General features: G+C 56.0%; 2 protein-coding genes across 5 annotated transcripts in view; one reads left to right on the forward strand and one right to left on the reverse strand.

Moving 5' to 3' along the window:
* Positions 1–15,605, reverse strand: part of DAB2IP (DAB2 interacting protein) — a 186,691-nt gene that overhangs the window by 156,129 nt on the left and 14,957 nt on the right. The window contains exon 1 of one of the 3 annotated variants that reach the window (XM_032308604.1): positions 9,913–10,346. The exons of 1 other annotated variant lie outside the window; for it this stretch is intronic. In XM_032308604.1, the coding sequence (XP_032164495.1) occupies positions 9,913–10,015 (103 nt within the window). In that variant the 5' untranslated portion in view covers positions 10,016–10,346. Of the gene's footprint in view, positions 1–8,691; positions 8,899–9,912; positions 10,347–15,605 lie in introns of those variants that run through there. One more of the 3 variants, XM_032308611.1, reaches the window with a different exon arrangement.
* Positions 8,696–11,367, forward strand: LOC116570964. Of its 2 annotated transcripts, none has more exons than XM_032308615.1 (3): positions 8,696–9,142; positions 9,673–9,750; positions 10,517–11,367. In XM_032308615.1, the coding sequence occupies exons 1-3, from the start codon at positions 8,696–8,698 to the stop codon at positions 10,685–10,687; spliced, it is 696 nt and encodes a 231-aa protein (XP_032164506.1). In that variant the 3' UTR covers positions 10,688–11,367. The 2 variants fall into 2 exon arrangements, with proteins under 2 accessions (XP_032164506.1, XP_032164507.1); XM_032308616.1 differs by having other exon boundaries at positions 10,845–11,367.

The following is a 15,605-nucleotide window of genomic DNA, read 5'->3' on the forward strand; positions in this document are numbered from 1 at the left end:
GACCAGGACTGGCTGTCTGTGAGAGCATGGCTTCTAATGTGCCCTTCCCTGGTGGGCCCTGGATACAGCCATACCTGCTCTCCTCTGTTTCCCCTCTGACTGCTCAAGGCCAGTGTTAGAGGGGGAACATGAGGGATGATGTCCAAGTAGAAAAAGACTCTTCATTTACCCCTTTTCTGCTCCTCATCACCTTAATCACACCTAATTTCTTCATATTTATACTTTCACAGCAGCTGGAGGGCAGAGAAGCACAGTGCCGGACACTTCGGGCCGTGGGGTGGTGAAAACTTTCATTCAAACTCTAGCTCTGCTCCTTCCTGGCTAGGCGATCTTAAGCAAGTCACTTCTCTTTGGGCCTCAGTATCCTCATCTGCAAACCGGAAGTGACGACAGGAGCTCGTGGGACTACCGTGAGAACCAGATGTGCTAACATTGGAAAGTCCTGGGTCCTGAGCCCAGCGCCTGGCCTGGGGTAGTACTCAGTAAGTGTGGGCTGCTGGGAATCATTATTACAGCCCAGACAGGTCCTGCACCTTGCACAGAGTCAGTGTAAGGCAAGCAAACACTAACACCATGTTCTGGCTCCTGGTTCAAGAACTTTCTCAACACTGAGCCACTGAGGAATATGAGAGGGCCCAGCCCAGGAGCTCTCATGGCCCCGTGGCCTCCCCACATCTGCAATTCCCAGGCCAAGTACAAAGCCCCAACCAACAGGTTTGTTTTTCACACACACACACACACACACTCGACAAGTGGCTCAGAGTGAAAGTTCCCAAACCTTGGCACCCTTCTCCATGCAGAGGTGAGTAGTGACCTCATCCCTGTGACTAAGCCAACACCGACGCCAAGAGCCCTCTCTGGGAACCCGCGGGCTTGGCACTGCTGGCTCTGAGCCCCAGGTGGAGCCAAGGCTGTGAGACTGGGATTCACACAGAGCTGGGAATCCCTGCTCTTGGTGTTGAGAATCCAAGTGGCTTTGAAACGCAGGGCCGTGTTGCAGCCAAAGACCAGAATGGGCCAGGAGATCTGGGTTCGAGTCACAGATCTGCCATGAACTTCTCACACAGTTTTAATAAGCAAACTCAGGCCTCTGTCTTTCCAACCCTAATATGGGTGGATTACAGGTTTCCAATGGTCCATCCAGCTTGGATCTGGTTTCACCCCCTTCCTGCCCACTAGAGACCCCTGGCCTAGAGCTAATAAAGATACAGGTTAGAGGAAGTGGACACTACAATGCATGAAAGAAGCCACTGTTGTTGGAGTGGACGGTGCAAGCTGCAGGAGAAGCTGGGCGGGATTAGGGGGTCGGGGTAGGGGGGTCAGAGGGCTGGGAGGAGGTGAAGAAGAGAAAACCAGTCCTGGTGGTCTGCAGGCTGGTCAGGAGCAAGGAGCCCAGTGCCAGAGACCAGAGCAGCCTATTAAGCATTCCAGGGAATCAGGACAGGAAAGGAAAAGAGCCTTCCCCCAGAACTTCAGCCCACGCCTCCTCCTTCTCACTTAATTCCTCCCACCATGGCGTAGACAGGCAATCAGGAGAACCTAGATTACAACTAGGAAAAAGCCGAGAAACCCAGACACAGACTCTGCGGCAGAGCTGGCTGCTCCAGAACCCCGAGGCAGCAGGAAGTGGGGTCCCCCCTCTTCCACGGTGCCAGGGTCCAGGAGAGGTGGGGACGGACAGGGTGTCTTCTTGAGAGTTTCTCTGAAATCTGCTCTACCACAGGCCAGAAGATGCCCCTGCAGCCAAGCTAGGGGAACCCGCCACTGCCGGGCACTGTTGATGAAGCATGTAGCTGCTGTGTGCTAGGAGCCTCCAAGCCTCCCCTTTGCCCACTGTGTCCTGTTCACACTCCTTATTGTGGCCTTCAAGGTGTTCAGTTTGGGCTCCCAAGGGGACCTGTTCACCCCTATCCCTGCCCTGCCCCCACCCACCCCTGCATTGCTGCCCTCCTGTTCTATATTCCCATCAGGAGCCTTTGCCCCCTGGGGCCTTGATCTGTCCTCAGGCTTCCCACTGCCCTTGCTGTTTCCCTTAATAATCTGCCCCCCGACAAACCGGAAGTGACTCTTAACTCTAAGGAACACACTGAGGGCTGTTGGAGGGGAGGCGGGCGGGGTAGGGACTGGGGTCCCCGGGTGATGGGCATTAAGGAGGGCATGTGATGTAATGACCCTGGGTGTTATAGGCAACTGATGAATCACTAAACTCTACCCCTGACACTAAGAATACACTGTATGTTAACTCATTGCATTTAAGTTAAACCATCCTCCTCCTCATCATCTGTGCCTGTTGGTTTGAGGGACCCCCTTTCCTCTTGTCATCCGTTGACTTCTGGACTTTCACTGGGCTCCTTGCGAGAATAAAGAAGGCAGACAGAGGGAACAGACCGAGGTTCAGCCACCAGATCGCAGGTACAGGCTCAAGCGAGGAAGTGTGGTGGTGCCTGCCTCCATATGCCCACCGACAAGGCGGGAGGCGCGACCTCTGCCTGCATCACCAGCTGCCGAGCTGCGAGCCACTCCGGACAGCTCATGGAGCCAAAGGGCTCTGCACAGCCTCAAGTGTGACACGAACCCAGGGGATTAGGATGTCTATTTTTAACTCCCCACATCCTGGCCGAAAAACAAATCCCTCACACGCCTTCAGATCCCTATCAGGGGGGCTGGCAGCGCCCTTTGGGAATTGTCTCCTCCCGGAAGCATCGCCAGCTCTGATGGCTTCACCTCTGCCGGGAAGGGCTCAGAGAGACGGGGCCAGCTGCCCTGATGTCTGGCTGGGTCCCCGCTGCGTCAAATAGCCGTTTCCTGGTGGACTCGGTTGTCACGGATCCTCCCGCCAGTGACAGCCAGACGGGGTCACCAGCCATGCTGGGGGGGGTTATCCATTCGTACCCTCACACTCCCTCCTGGCCCTCTGAGGAGCCGGGGGCCAGCGAGCCTCCCCCAGAAGCGTTGGGATTTTGGGCTCCCGGGCTAGGATGCTCTGTCTGAGGGCAGAGGCAGGGCTGGAGGCAGGTAAACCAGTAAGGTGGACGTGAGTAGCATGTTTAGTAACAAAGGCTCTGTGGGAGGCCACAGGACTTCAAAGTCCCTGCCAGACTCCGACCAGAAAGGAACAGCATGGAGCAGCATGGGAACAGGAAAACAGACCATTACCAATCTCCCTCAATCGTCTCCCCTCCTCCGGGCACCCCTGGCATCCCTCGAATCTCACTCCAAGATGGGTCTTTTTTTTTTTTTTTTAAAGATTTTATTTATTTATCAGAGAGAGAGGGGGGCAGAGAGCAAGCACAGGCAGACAGAATGGCAGGCAGAGGCAGAGGGAGAAGCAGGCTCCCTGCCGAGCAAGGAGCCCGATGTGGGACTCGATCCCAGGACGCTGGGATCATGACCTGAGCCGAAGGCAGCTGCCTAACCAACTGAGCCACCCAGGCGTCCCCAAGATGGGTCTTTAATCAGCCACTGGGACCTGCGAGGAGACAGGAGCTTCCTAGCTCAGGGAGAGAGAGAACACCTCCCCAGTCCCTGGCCCGCCTGTGGGTATGGATCAAGTTCACAAGGACGTTGCCCATTCTCCCTGGACACACCTCACCCACCTGCCACTGCCTAAGTTCATTCTCAGCAGATACCAGCAGAGAAAGGGACCCCAACACACGAGTTTCAAAGACAAAAAAGCCTCATTCCAAATAGAGAGGTTTCAAGCTGGTCAGCCTTCTCCTGGCACTAGCAACCCTCGCTGACCTCAGGGACAGGCAGTTTCCCTGAAGGTTCTGACCACAAATAACAGTACAACCCTAGAAAAATCATGTGACCCCTAAGTGCCTCTGGGGCCACATCTGTGAGCCCCCAGCACAATCCCAACGACCCCACGGACCCTCTGTAAATACTTTACACACTCCCTCAGGAATTCTAAAGAATCTTGGCAATGCTCATTTGAGACCCGAAGTTCAGCCTGCAGGCGGGGTTGCAGGGGGAGGGCGGGCAGGAAATGATGTGCCCTTTTCAGACCTTTCTCCGGGCTTCTCTGTCTTTGATGCCACAAAGCAGAATAGATTTTTTTTAAAAAGCAGATCAAGAACAGTCCAAAGGAGTCAGGGAAGTCTTTCCGCAAACCAAAGGCATCGCTGGGTTCGTTCCTCACCTGCAGGCAGCCTAGCACAGAGCACACACAGGACCCAGACGGTTTGCACGGGGAAGCAGGGTTCCCAAAAAATGCTCTGAGGCAGGAACAGAAAAACCAAGTCCAATGACAAGTCAGTCCAACCCTACAAGGCTTTATGAACCTTTACTAGACCAAGGAAGGCCCTGGCCAGGCTCCACCCCGCTCCGTGGGCACTGAGACGAGAAGTAAGGCCCGGGGCTTGCCCTTAAGAAGCTCAGAGCCCGTCTTGGAAGACAGGCAAGCCGGACACTAGATATGAGGCAAGGCGGCTGGTAGGAGCTACATGCCAGGCCTGCACAGCGCGAGGGCTCACCCTTAGGGGAGTGATGAGACCAAGTGGAGGTGACATTTGGGCCAGACCCAGAGGGGCAGGAAGAATTGGCGCAGTGAAGCAGTGGCCATAAGAGAAGGACGTCCAGGAGTCACGGGCAGAGACCGGGACAGGCCGCCTGGAGAGCAGAGGCAGAAGAGGCAGGGAGAGGAGCGGGCACGGAACGTGGGTTTGACCCTGCAGGTGGGTAACAGGGAGCCCCCCAACCCAGGGAGGGAGGAAGAAACAGGATGGAGGGAAGCTGAGGGCAGGAGGCTGGTGGAGGCGGGAGTTAACAAGACCCCGCTTTAGGAAGCCGGGCTGCTGGGGGCTCCCCGGGGCGTGGAGAACAGGCAACCGGATCCCCTGAGCCAGCCGCTCTGCCCCAGAGTGAGCCTCTAGCCAGGCTGGCACAGACCCCAGCTGGGAGGGGTTGGCCTCAAGGAATGCTAGGGCTACCCAGGGGAGAGACACGTGGTGGCTTGGGAGGGAGGCAAGAGACCACTCCACACCAACCTGGCCTCTCAGCAAAGGCTCTGAGGGGCCGAGGTGGGGTTCTGCTGGGCTGAGGGGGCCCCACGCTCCCGCTCGGCCCCCTCTCACAGGCCCAGCCATCATCACCCCCCTGCAATGCTCAGAGTGCTGATTACGGTTTCATTCCCGAGGTGAGCACCCTGACCACACCTGGGGCTCCCTCCTGCTGCCCGTGCCCCCGCCCCCAGCTCCCTGAGCCCCCTGGACATGAGCCCACAGAGCCTCGTTGACTGGTTTCACAATAAGCCAGTGTACCCCTCCAACCCAACCCAACATCTCACTTGCCCCCAGCCCGTCACGGAACCCCCTCCCCAGAAAGGCTGAAAAGAAAAGAGTCACCCATGAGTATCGAGACAGGAAGGAATCTCAGCGATGTCACTGACCATCCCCCAGACCCCTTCGCCTCAACCTTTACAGACAAGGAAACTAAAAGTTTAAGAGATGACCAGCTCTGCCCAGGATCACACGGCCCATTGGTGGCCCAGCCAGGAGACAGATCTTCAAGTCCCCAGGAGGGCTCTGCACCGAAGCCAGGACCAGGTGGGGCGGTAGAACCAGGGTATGTCGGATACAGTGCACACAAAAGGCCTATGCTTATTGTCAAGGGGCCTAGGTTCGAGTTCCGGCTTTATCACCTTCCCTTACGCATGCAGACATCAGAGTCGGGCACGTATCACTGCAGCTTCCCGGACTCTAGCGACTCTTGCATAAAATGGGTGCTCGGGAAGTCCGAGCTCTCAGCAGGATCCAACAGAACCAAGGTGGAAGGACAGCCCTGTGTGCCGCCGAGCGAGGCGGTCAGGACTGGGACACCGCTGCAGACTACGGGTTTACCCTCCACCCCTCCCGGAAGCCAGCCCAGCCCAGCCCAGCCCGCCCTAAGTCACACATCTCCCCAGAACTGCCCACCGGCTGGCAGAGCAGCCCTCCAGGGAAAGGGGTGGACGGCGACTGGATTTACAACCCAGATGAACGCCTGGCAGACCTACCCCTCTCCCCTTCCCAAGAGGTCCCCCAGCTCCCCCTGACTGAGGTCATCATGGGGCCATGGAGGATGAAGGGGACGTGTGTGTGTGTTGGGGGGGGTGATCCTGCCCACCTCTCCACCCCAGCTAAGAAACATGAGCACAAGTTTCTCACCCAAGGTGCACTAATCCTTCTACAAAGCAGAGGTCACAGGCCTTGAGGGGAGGGAGGTGGGGTGAGCAGGAGCCTGGGAGCCACAGGCTTGCTGCCATGCTCCTCTTCCTGTGGCAGGAGTGGCCTCAGTCCTCCAAGGGCCTCCCCGTAATGCCTGACATCCACCCAGAGAGCCACCGCCCCACCAGTGGGCATAACATCCTGTCCGTTTTACAATCGGGAGAAAGCCCCAGAAAGGAAAACTAACCAGCTGAAGAGAGTAGAGCCAAGGCTTGACTTTAGATCACTTGGGACCCATATCCCACGTCTCTCCCGAAGCACACCTGAGAGGCCACGTTCCCAGGCTGTGCGGTGCATGAGAACGGCTCTGCGAATTTTTCGAAGTACAGCTGCCTAGCCCTGGAGTGGAGATGTGGAATCTGCATTTTAACAGGTGCCCCCGGGTGGTTGTGAGGAAACACCATCTGCACTCACCACAGGCCCGGGGGAACACCCGCACGTGCACACACTCATGGGCGCACACGACACGGACCAGCACAGGACAACAAGGACCAGTAGGTGCGCAGCCTCCAAAGGCAGATGCCAGGTTTGGGATGCACCTCGGCTCCTTATGGGTTGTATGATTTTGGGCAAATTTCGTGACCTCTCTAAACCAAAATGAGAGCAAGAAAAGAATCAGCTTCAAGGTGTTGTCTTAAGGATGCAAGGAAATAATGTGCAAAGTGCTCAGCACGGGACCTAGCATGTCATAAACACTCAAAAAACGGTGTCACCATCACGGTCAAACTCAGTTCCATGTATCAAATGCCTAAGGGAAGGAACCGGGCACCAGGCACCAGGGGACCGCAGGACAACGCTGAGCCAGGAAGAGACACCTAAAGGGTTGTACCAGAACCAGTGGGTAGAAGTAATGGGGACACAGATCTCTGCTCCAAACTGGAAGAATTGGTTATCAGACTAGAGTTGGCCCATCATGAAACCAGCTGCCTACTCTGCTGTCACTAGAGGATGGCGGCTAAGAAGACACCGAGATGTTCACCAGGAGACGCCACATCAGGGAAGGAAGAAGGGAGGGGGTGGCCTGGTGCTCTTGAAGGTGACTTTGGGTTAGGGTCTACAGGTCAGTCCCTCTCCCTATAATGCTGGTTAATTTGGACATTTGCACTGTCCTGTCCTTTACAACTTTTACCTCCACAAATCCAAAAGGGATAGGGAGAGGCCAGTGGTGGATAGAAAGGCTTTTGCCTTCTGAGTAGTTCCTGGCAAGGAGGGAGATGGATGGGTCTGTCTTAAACCAAGGCCTGCAAACATACTGAAATCATATGCCTCAGAGGATATGTGCATCTGTGCACTTTTCTCAAAAGAGCTGGTTAAGAGGGGGCTGGTTCATATCAACTTTTGAGTGGAGGGGAAACTGAGGCACAATGGGGTCTGGGTGGCTCAGGCTGCGAGAGGGCCCAAGCTCCGGGATATGGACTGGAGCCCAAGGCTGTTGTCCTATGAGCCGTGCTTTCCATGCCTTCTCTTTCAAAATTCTCACTACATCCCCCTGGCATGAGACCTTTGAGCTCAGAGAGGTTAGGTAAGCTCCCCAAGAACACACAGCTAGTGAGTGGCAGGACTGGGCTTTACACCCAAGTTCTCTGGGCCTCAGAGCTGGTGCCTGATTTGGTTTGAACTCTTGGCTGCATAGTCTTAGGTCAAGAAAAGATGTTTGGTTTTGACAGAGGAGAAATAATGTTAAAGGCGATGATTCGTGTAGGTGACAAGCTACCTACTCACCCAGCCTCAATTAAAATTAAATTCGAATCAAAATTAATTTCAACCCTAAATAGCAGAAGGGGGGGGGTCAGTTTCCATATGACTCAAGCCAGACAGCTCTAGAAGAATGGAGCATCTGGAAACCAGAAAACCCAATCGTTTCCACCAGGCTGGGAACTGGAACCTAAGTTCCTTTGGTCCCTCTTCCTACCCTGTTTAGCTCACCGGTCAGGGCAGCCCAGAAAACCAAAAACAGACCTCTCTTCAATGACCCCGCCCCCTCAACACCAAGGAGTGGCTACTGGTTGAACAAAACAACACCTCAAACTTGGGTGCCCCGGGGTGACTGGCTCTGGGATGGGAGGAGTTGCTGTTCAACCACCAGCCCCCAGGGTGAGCTGAGGAGGGTCTTAAGTTTGGGGAGACCACTGGAAGCGCTGCGGTGGGGAGGCTGGAGAAAACCGCCGCCCTAACCCCTGCGGGCTGCAGGCCCCTGACGGGGGCGGGGAGCCTTCCCTGTTAGAGCGCGTGGTTCTCCCCCCAAGGATCCAATGATCTAGGCAGGGCGCCCTGGGAAGTTTAAAGGGTCAACGCACCTCGCAAAGGCCGTTTGGCGGCACAGGGGGACTGTAGGGTAGAAAAGCAAAGTCGCAGCCCACTCCTCAGTCTGATACCCCCATACCTCCCGTTAGGTCCCCCAGATCCTCTCGAACCTCAAGTGCCTCTGGGACCCCTGCAAGCTCCGGGGACCCCCGTCTACCGGCTCGGGGGCCCCAGCTCTTACCTCTATGCGCCGGCGGGGCCACTGTGCTCTGCCATCCCGAAGGCGCCGGAGCCCCAGCAGCACGCCGGACCGGGGTCACGAGGTGGCGGAGTCGCGGGGACGCAGGAAAGTTTCCGTAGCGCCAGGCAGGCGGAGCGGGCCAAGCAGGCGGCGGGGCCGGGCAGGAGCGCACTCCGGCGGGCTCCGTGCCTCCGCCTGCGCCGCGGTGCTCTGGCAGCAGGGCTCCCCCAGGCCACCCGGCCGGCCCAGCCCCGCCAATCGCAGGCCCCGCCACCCGCAGCTCCGCCCGCCCGGCAGGGACCGAGCGGAGGCGGGGAGGGGCGGGGCGGGGGCGCACCTGTTTGGCCAATCGACCCCACTACAAACCACCTCGCCCCGGCCACACTGCCAGACTGAACAGGGCGATCCCCTCTGCTCTCGGCACCGTCCGCCCATTTCCCGCTTGGACCCGGTATCTAGGCTGGGCACCCCAGCCCCAACCCCGACCCGGCCGGGTCGAGCGCGCCGCTGTCTCCTCCAGCGTGCGGAGGCCCTCTGTGCGCCCGGACTGCGCTCGCTCCCCAACCCCTAGGATGTCAAAGACAAAATCCTGGCTTTAGCCTGGGGACCATAGGGGTACAGGTTTGAGGAGTGGACTGCGACTCTGCTTGGTTCACCCCTTTTCTACTCCACATCCTCTTCTCCCTCAAGGATTTTCGCGCGTCCTCTGACCCCGTAAACTTCGCAGAGAGCTTGCCTCGGGCTCCGACGGCGGGGCCGCGGGCTGATGCTAGGTGCAGAGCTCTGGGCGGATGGCAGGGTGAGGGAAGGTCATAGGCAAGGCACTTCCAGCCCTCCCACCAACATAAACCCTCGGGAATCCTGTCTGGATTCGGGCAAACTTCGCCAGGGCGTTTGCGATCTGCTGCAGCGGGCCCCCCAACTTCTCTTGGGGTCACAACACATATTAAAGCTTGGCGATTCTATTGTTCCATTTTCCAGATAGGAAGACTGAGAGGCCAAAAGGAGACAAAACCTTCTCGGTCGTGGTGGCGAGACGGCGACTTTTTCAAACTAAAGGTGAGTTTGCGGAGGGCGCCTGGCTCCCCTCCAGAGCCCGGCGCCGACGCCTGGGTTCTCCCTCGCTCGCCCCCCGCGGCGGACCTGGGGTGGGGAAGGAGAAAGAGGCGCCGGCAAGTGCCGGGAAGAGGGAGAGCACGCCGGCAGCCCGCCCTGCCTTACCTCGGCAGCAAAGCGTGTCCTCACAGAGCGCGCCGGCCGGAGGCCCCAGCAGGGGCAGGGAGGCCCAGGCGAGCGCGCGGGAGGCCGCGCCGCCCGCTCCCATCCCGCACGGCCGGGGCCGCTCCTTCGCCCGCCGGCCTTCCACCCTCGGCGGCACCTGTGCGGACAGCGCTGTGCCTGCGGCCTCCGCCGCGGCCTCGGGGGTTGGGACGGGGCCAGGCCCGGGGTGGGGCGTCCGGGGCTCCCCGGGCTCCTTGGACTGTGGCGGCCCGGACTCCCACGGTCGCGGCCCCGGCTCTCGGCGACCAGCGCAGGGCAGGGCGCTATTTTTAGCTGGAGCTGTTCTCCCAGTTGGACAGACAGAACCAGTTAATTCGGCCGCTCGGGAAGGGCCTGCACCGGGAGCTCCCGGGAAAGGCAGCCGCAGCTCTGCTGAAAGCTGATCCTTCGCATTCCTGCCTCTCGAGGCGGGAGGGAGGGAGGACGCCTCTAATTCCCCCGGGAAGCCGGCGTCCTCTCTGAAGGCAGTCCTGGGCCCCAAGTGCACGCCCAGCGTGGGGCTCTTTAAATCGAATCTGAAACTCCACCTGCCTTCCTTCTGCAGACTTTGCCGATTTCCCATAAAATGCCCACCCTTCCTACTGGTGTCCAGCACTGGGAGGAGCCCCCCAGCAATGCGATCTGGTCCCCAGCACCGACAGAATCTGGCACACTCCCGGGACTCAGGAGCTACTTTCCTGAAAGAAGGAAAAGTGAAAATCCCGTATCAGATTAGCCAGAGGGTCAAGTAGAGGTCTTCAGAGCCTAGGCAAGATGGGATAGATGGACGGGGTGGCTTCGCTATCCTACAGAAACCCTCACCCAACACCTTCTGATTGTATGACCTTGGCAAGTCTTCTCATCTCTCTGCCTGTTTCCTTTATGCATAAAAGGAGTCTGAGAAGCCCGAGATAGCATCTGAGAAAGGCTTTGTTAAATAACAACAACAACAAAACAAAAACAAAAACCTGAGGGGCATGCCCCAGTAACGAGAAATGAAGAAATTCAAAGAGGAAGAAGATGGAGATCTGCTCTCACAAAGCCACTAGCTCTTCTAATTCAAGGGAGAAGGTGTGCCTTAGCTAAGCCCTGATAAGGTACAGATAGACTGTGTGGTACTAGCCCAGGGAGAGACCAAGAGGCTGGTGGTGGACCAGAACAAGGGCTGCCAAAATAGACTCACACATGTATGGAAACCTGGTATGCGGCAAGAGTGGTGCTACACGTCACTGGAAAAGGGTGGGCTTTTCTATAAAGGATGTTTTTTAGAGTAACTGGATATCCACATTGCGGAAAAAAGATACGAAATCCCTACCTCACACCTTCCATTAAAAAAAAAAAAAAATTCCAGGTGGATTAAAGACTTAAACACAAAGAACCTGTGTAATAGGGGAAGATTTTTTAAAGATCGCAAAAGCGTGGGGCATTTGGGTGGCCCAGTCGTTAAGCATCTGTCTCAGGTCAGGTCATGATTGCAGGGTGCTGGGATCGAGCCCTGTAACAGGCTCCCCAGAATCTGCTTCTCCTTCTCCCTCTGCCTGCTGCTCTCCCTACTTGTGCTCACTCTCTCTCTCTGTCAAATAAATAAATAAAATCTTAAAAAAAAAAAAAAAAAGACCTCAAAAGAGCAAACTATCAAGGAAAAGATTGATACACTTAATTGAAGGATAAAATTCAGGGCACCTGGGTGTCTCAGTTGGTTGGGTTTCCAATTCGTGGTTTTGGCTCAGATCATGATCTCCGTGTGCTGCGATCAAGCCCATGACGGGCTCCACCACTCAGCACTGAATCTGTTTGGGATCCTCTTCTCCTTCTACCCTCCCCCAGCTCATGTGCTCTCTCTCTCTCTCTCTCAAATAAGTGAATAAATAAATCTTTTTAAAAAAAAAAAGTATAAAATTCAAGGGGTGCCTGGGTGGCTCAGTGGGTTAAGCCTCTGCCTTCAGCTCAGGTCATGGTCTCAGGGTCCTGGGATCGAGCCCCACATCCGGCTCTCTGCTCTGTCTGCCTCTCTGCTTACTTGTGATCTCTCTCTCTCTCTGTCAAATAAATAAATAAAATCTTTTTTTTTAAAAAAAAGTGTAAAATTCCTGTCTGTCAAAAGAAGATATTTGAAACACAATCTCCAAAACATACAAAGATCTTCTACAAATCAATTTTCAAAAGAAGCAAGAGAAAATGAAGTAAAATGTATGAACAGGCAATTTGAGGAAGGGAAACCATGAATGGCTAATAAACATATGAAAAGACATTCAGCCTCACTCTTCATCCGGGAAATGCAAAGTCAAACCCCAGAGACGTACCTTTGCACACCTGTGCGATTGGCCCAAACCAAAGAGGCAGGAAGGCAGAATGTGGGTGAAGATATAGGGCACAGGGAAATCTCTCATGCACCGGGGTGGGGGGTGGGGGGGGTGGGGAGGGGAAATGAGTGCCACATTCTCAGGAATAATCTGACAGTGTCTAGAAACGTTGAAGATGGCATTACGTACCCCAGTGACCCAGAGAACTTGGCTTCTGGGATAAACCTGGGACTTGCTCACAGCCACAGTGTTTACCCTCGTAATGAATCTTAGGCAGTCTTGATGCCCAACAGCAGAAGGCACAAAGAAATGGTGGACCAATCCATGACATTCTGTACAGCCGTGAACATCGGTGGGGGTTCCTTATGGATCATAAGTTGATGGGGGGGGGATGGGAAGTACGTTGGAGAAGACCGCGTTGGAAGACAGCATTCCTAGAGATTGTTAAAACATGCGAAACAGAATGATACCACATATTGCTGGGAATGCACATGTTTGGTAACAGTCTGAAGAAATTCAGAGGAATGATGAATACACCATGTAGTGAGGTGTTTGCCTGGTGGGGGGCGGGGAGGGAGACCTAAAGGGTCAGGGGACGGGGCTTTGTTGATATTGGTAAGGTTTTATTTCTTGACCTGGGTCAGGGGTGTTTGTTTTACTCTTCAGACCTTTTTTAAAGATACAGAACAAGCAGGAGAGTATAAAACACAAAATCCCCATAAAATGCAGTCATGCTCTGAACTTCAGTTTCTTCATTTCAATAATATGACCATCGTGTCTGTGAAGTGATCAGACCAAAGTCTGACTCACGGCGAAATGCTCAGTAAGACTTGAGAACACGTATAGCCTGTTCCTCGAACTCCCCCGGGATCCTGCATTCCCTAGTCCCAGCCAGCGGAGACTGCCTCACTCTATGCAACAGGATCTCCCAAGCCCCCCAGCCTCTGTGCTGCCTCCGTGCCTTTGCACAGACTGTTAACTTTTCCTAGAGCGTCCGTTCCCCCCCCCCCTTCTGTTGTCATCCAGCACTGGCCTTTCAGCCCGTGGGGAACCCCTGTGAGGTCCTCCTCCACTCTGCAAGCAGACGACTCTCCCCGCATCCACCCACCCCGCTGTCCGCGTCTGTCGCGTTGTACCCTGTGACACCTGGTTATGGCTCTGTGCCCTCCCTGAGCGGACTGGGAGCTCCTCCCAGTCACCAGCCTCGTCTGAGCCACCTCTGCAGCCTGACTACCTACAGAAGGCCTGGCCTCGGGACGGCTGGATGAATGAATAAAGGGGGCAAGTGGACCCAAATGCTCACAGACGAGAAAGGGTCATGTCAGACTCTCAAAAGGAGAGCAATCCCACTTTGCAGATGGACTGCCTGGTCCTCATGGAGTGTTTTGGGGATACAATGTGACCTTTGGGGTCAGAGAGACCTGGGATCCCCTCTCCGTTGAGCCACGTGTCCGCTGGAAGAGAAGCGGCAGGCTGCTACCTCCCTCTGAGCCCTAGTTTCTGTGTCTGCACAGCCAGGACGGTGGCTAGGGCTGACTGCAAGGGGTTCTCATGAAGAGTCAATGAGGTAATAGAGGCAAAATGCATGACCCCATTTTTGGGAACAGGTAGCAATTATGTGACTGTTGGCCAAGAGGAAGATATTTGCGGGGGAAGGTGAATGGGACCCAACTGGGCTGCCTACCACCGAAGAAGGAGGCTAGAAATAAATGCCAGGGAGTGTCCTCCGGCTTTGCACAAAAGCAAGCACCCGGGAGCCCGCCCTGGAGGTGGGAGAGTCAGAAGTGTGCCCCAGGTTAGTGCCTCTGGTCCTCTTTCCTCTGGTCCTTTGCGCTACCCTGGGGTGGGGGCTGCGCAGCATTTCAGAAACGCAGCCCTCCTCCCCGTCTCTCCACGTCCACTCTGGCCCCCTCCAATCTGTTCTCGTACATAGCCCAGGGATCTCAATCTGGACCCGTCTTTTCCTTGCCAGCTTCCATCTGCAGGGGCGACAGAGCCTGCGGCACCCTCCCCAGGGACGCGTCTGAGACTACCAAATACATCGTCTACAGCATATACGCAAAATCCACATATGTCCTCTTGTCGGGGGCTTCCATCAAGGCGACATACAGGATGGCAAATTGCTTATGGTCCACACCCTAGGAGATGAGCTGGCCAGTGTTACATGCTGTGGGAGAAACAAATACACAAAGTGGGCAGGGCAGTACGGTCCTTGGAAAAGAACAGCGCTCTGTGCTTCATGGGCTCAGATGAGATTTTCTGAACTAATGAGCCGATCCTCTGATCCAGATCACACTGGACGACGTCATATTACCCCGGTGATGTGGACGTGGGCTACTGCTGCCACTTTGTCCCATGCAAATGACCACGCGAGGTGGGAATCCTGCCCAGCTTAAGGTCTGCCTTAGCATGGACCGTGTGATGAAGCCCCAGACCCCCAGGAACTTGGGGCAGGGGTGCTGTGAATGGAAGGAGAGGAGGGCACCAAAGGGAGCTCGTTCCTGTGTGCCTGCGGGGCACTGAGGTCACAGGGAGCCACAGCGGTGATGTGCAAACCTCACTCCAGCTCTGGGGTGTTTGAAGATTTAGATACCTCGAGAGAATGCAGCTGGAGTGGGACACTGTGCGTGGAAGAAAGTTGATGACCCCGAAAGGGAGAAAGGCTCTGGTTCCCAGGGCGGCACTGTTCCAAGGGGCACAGCCCTGCCCGGTGTGGTCGGCCTGGAAGCCATGGTTCCCTCTCTGTGGTTTCTGGCACACCCTCTCTGCCGTCCGAGAGTTCCCGGAGTGCCCAGGCTGCTCATGGACCCTGGGGCCCGCAGGTGAGGAGCTCCCAGAGTGCTCCTGACTGCCGGAGGTGGGTGGGTGGCTGTGGGGTGCGGGGGCAGGGCTGGGCTGGTGGACCACAGTAGTGGCTCCAGAAAAGTCTTCTAAGGAGATGACCTCAGAGCGTGTCTTAACAGAGCAGAGAGAGACGAGCCAGGCAAAGAGGGAAGAGCCCAGGCTAAGAGAAGGGCAAGGTGAAGCCACCCAGCACGCCCTGGGAACTCCAAGCAAGCGGCTGTGAGACAGGTCGGAGGCAAAGGAGGTGGGGCTGGGGCATGAGGGGCCTGAATGCTGTGCCCAGGAGCTTGGAATGTTTTGGGGGTGGGGGACTGGTGGATGCTGGGACATGCCGCCCAGACCCCCGCTTCCAGAATGCAGGACTCACTCCCCCAGGCATGTGGAGGTTGTTACAAAATGGCCCTCAGCTCTCAATTCCCTTTGGGGGCGGCCTCTGCCAAAGGAAACCACTGCAACCCGAGGTGACACTCCTTTCCTAGGGTGTCCTGCGTCCTGTGATGGATCACC

The sequence above is a fragment of the Mustela erminea genome, chromosome 12 (assembly GCF_009829155.1).
Source record: "Mustela erminea isolate mMusErm1 chromosome 12, mMusErm1.Pri, whole genome shotgun sequence".
NCBI classification, from domain to species: domain Eukaryota; kingdom Metazoa; phylum Chordata; class Mammalia; order Carnivora; family Mustelidae; genus Mustela; species Mustela erminea.

Bases quoted from the DNA above. Each gene is read 5' to 3' on its own strand.
- LOC116570964 (XM_032308615.1), top strand. From the start codon at position 8,696: ATGCGCCGGCGGGGCCACTGTGCTCTGCCATCCCGAAGGCGCCGGAGC. The intron at 9,143-9,672 runs GTATCTAGGCTG...TCCATTTTCCAG, and splicing joins CCATTTCCCGCTTGGACCCG to ATAGGAAGACTGAGAGGCCA. The intron at 9,751-10,516 runs GTGAGTTTGCGG...TTCCTTCTGCAG, and splicing joins GCGACTTTTTCAAACTAAAG to ACTTTGCCGATTTCCCATAA.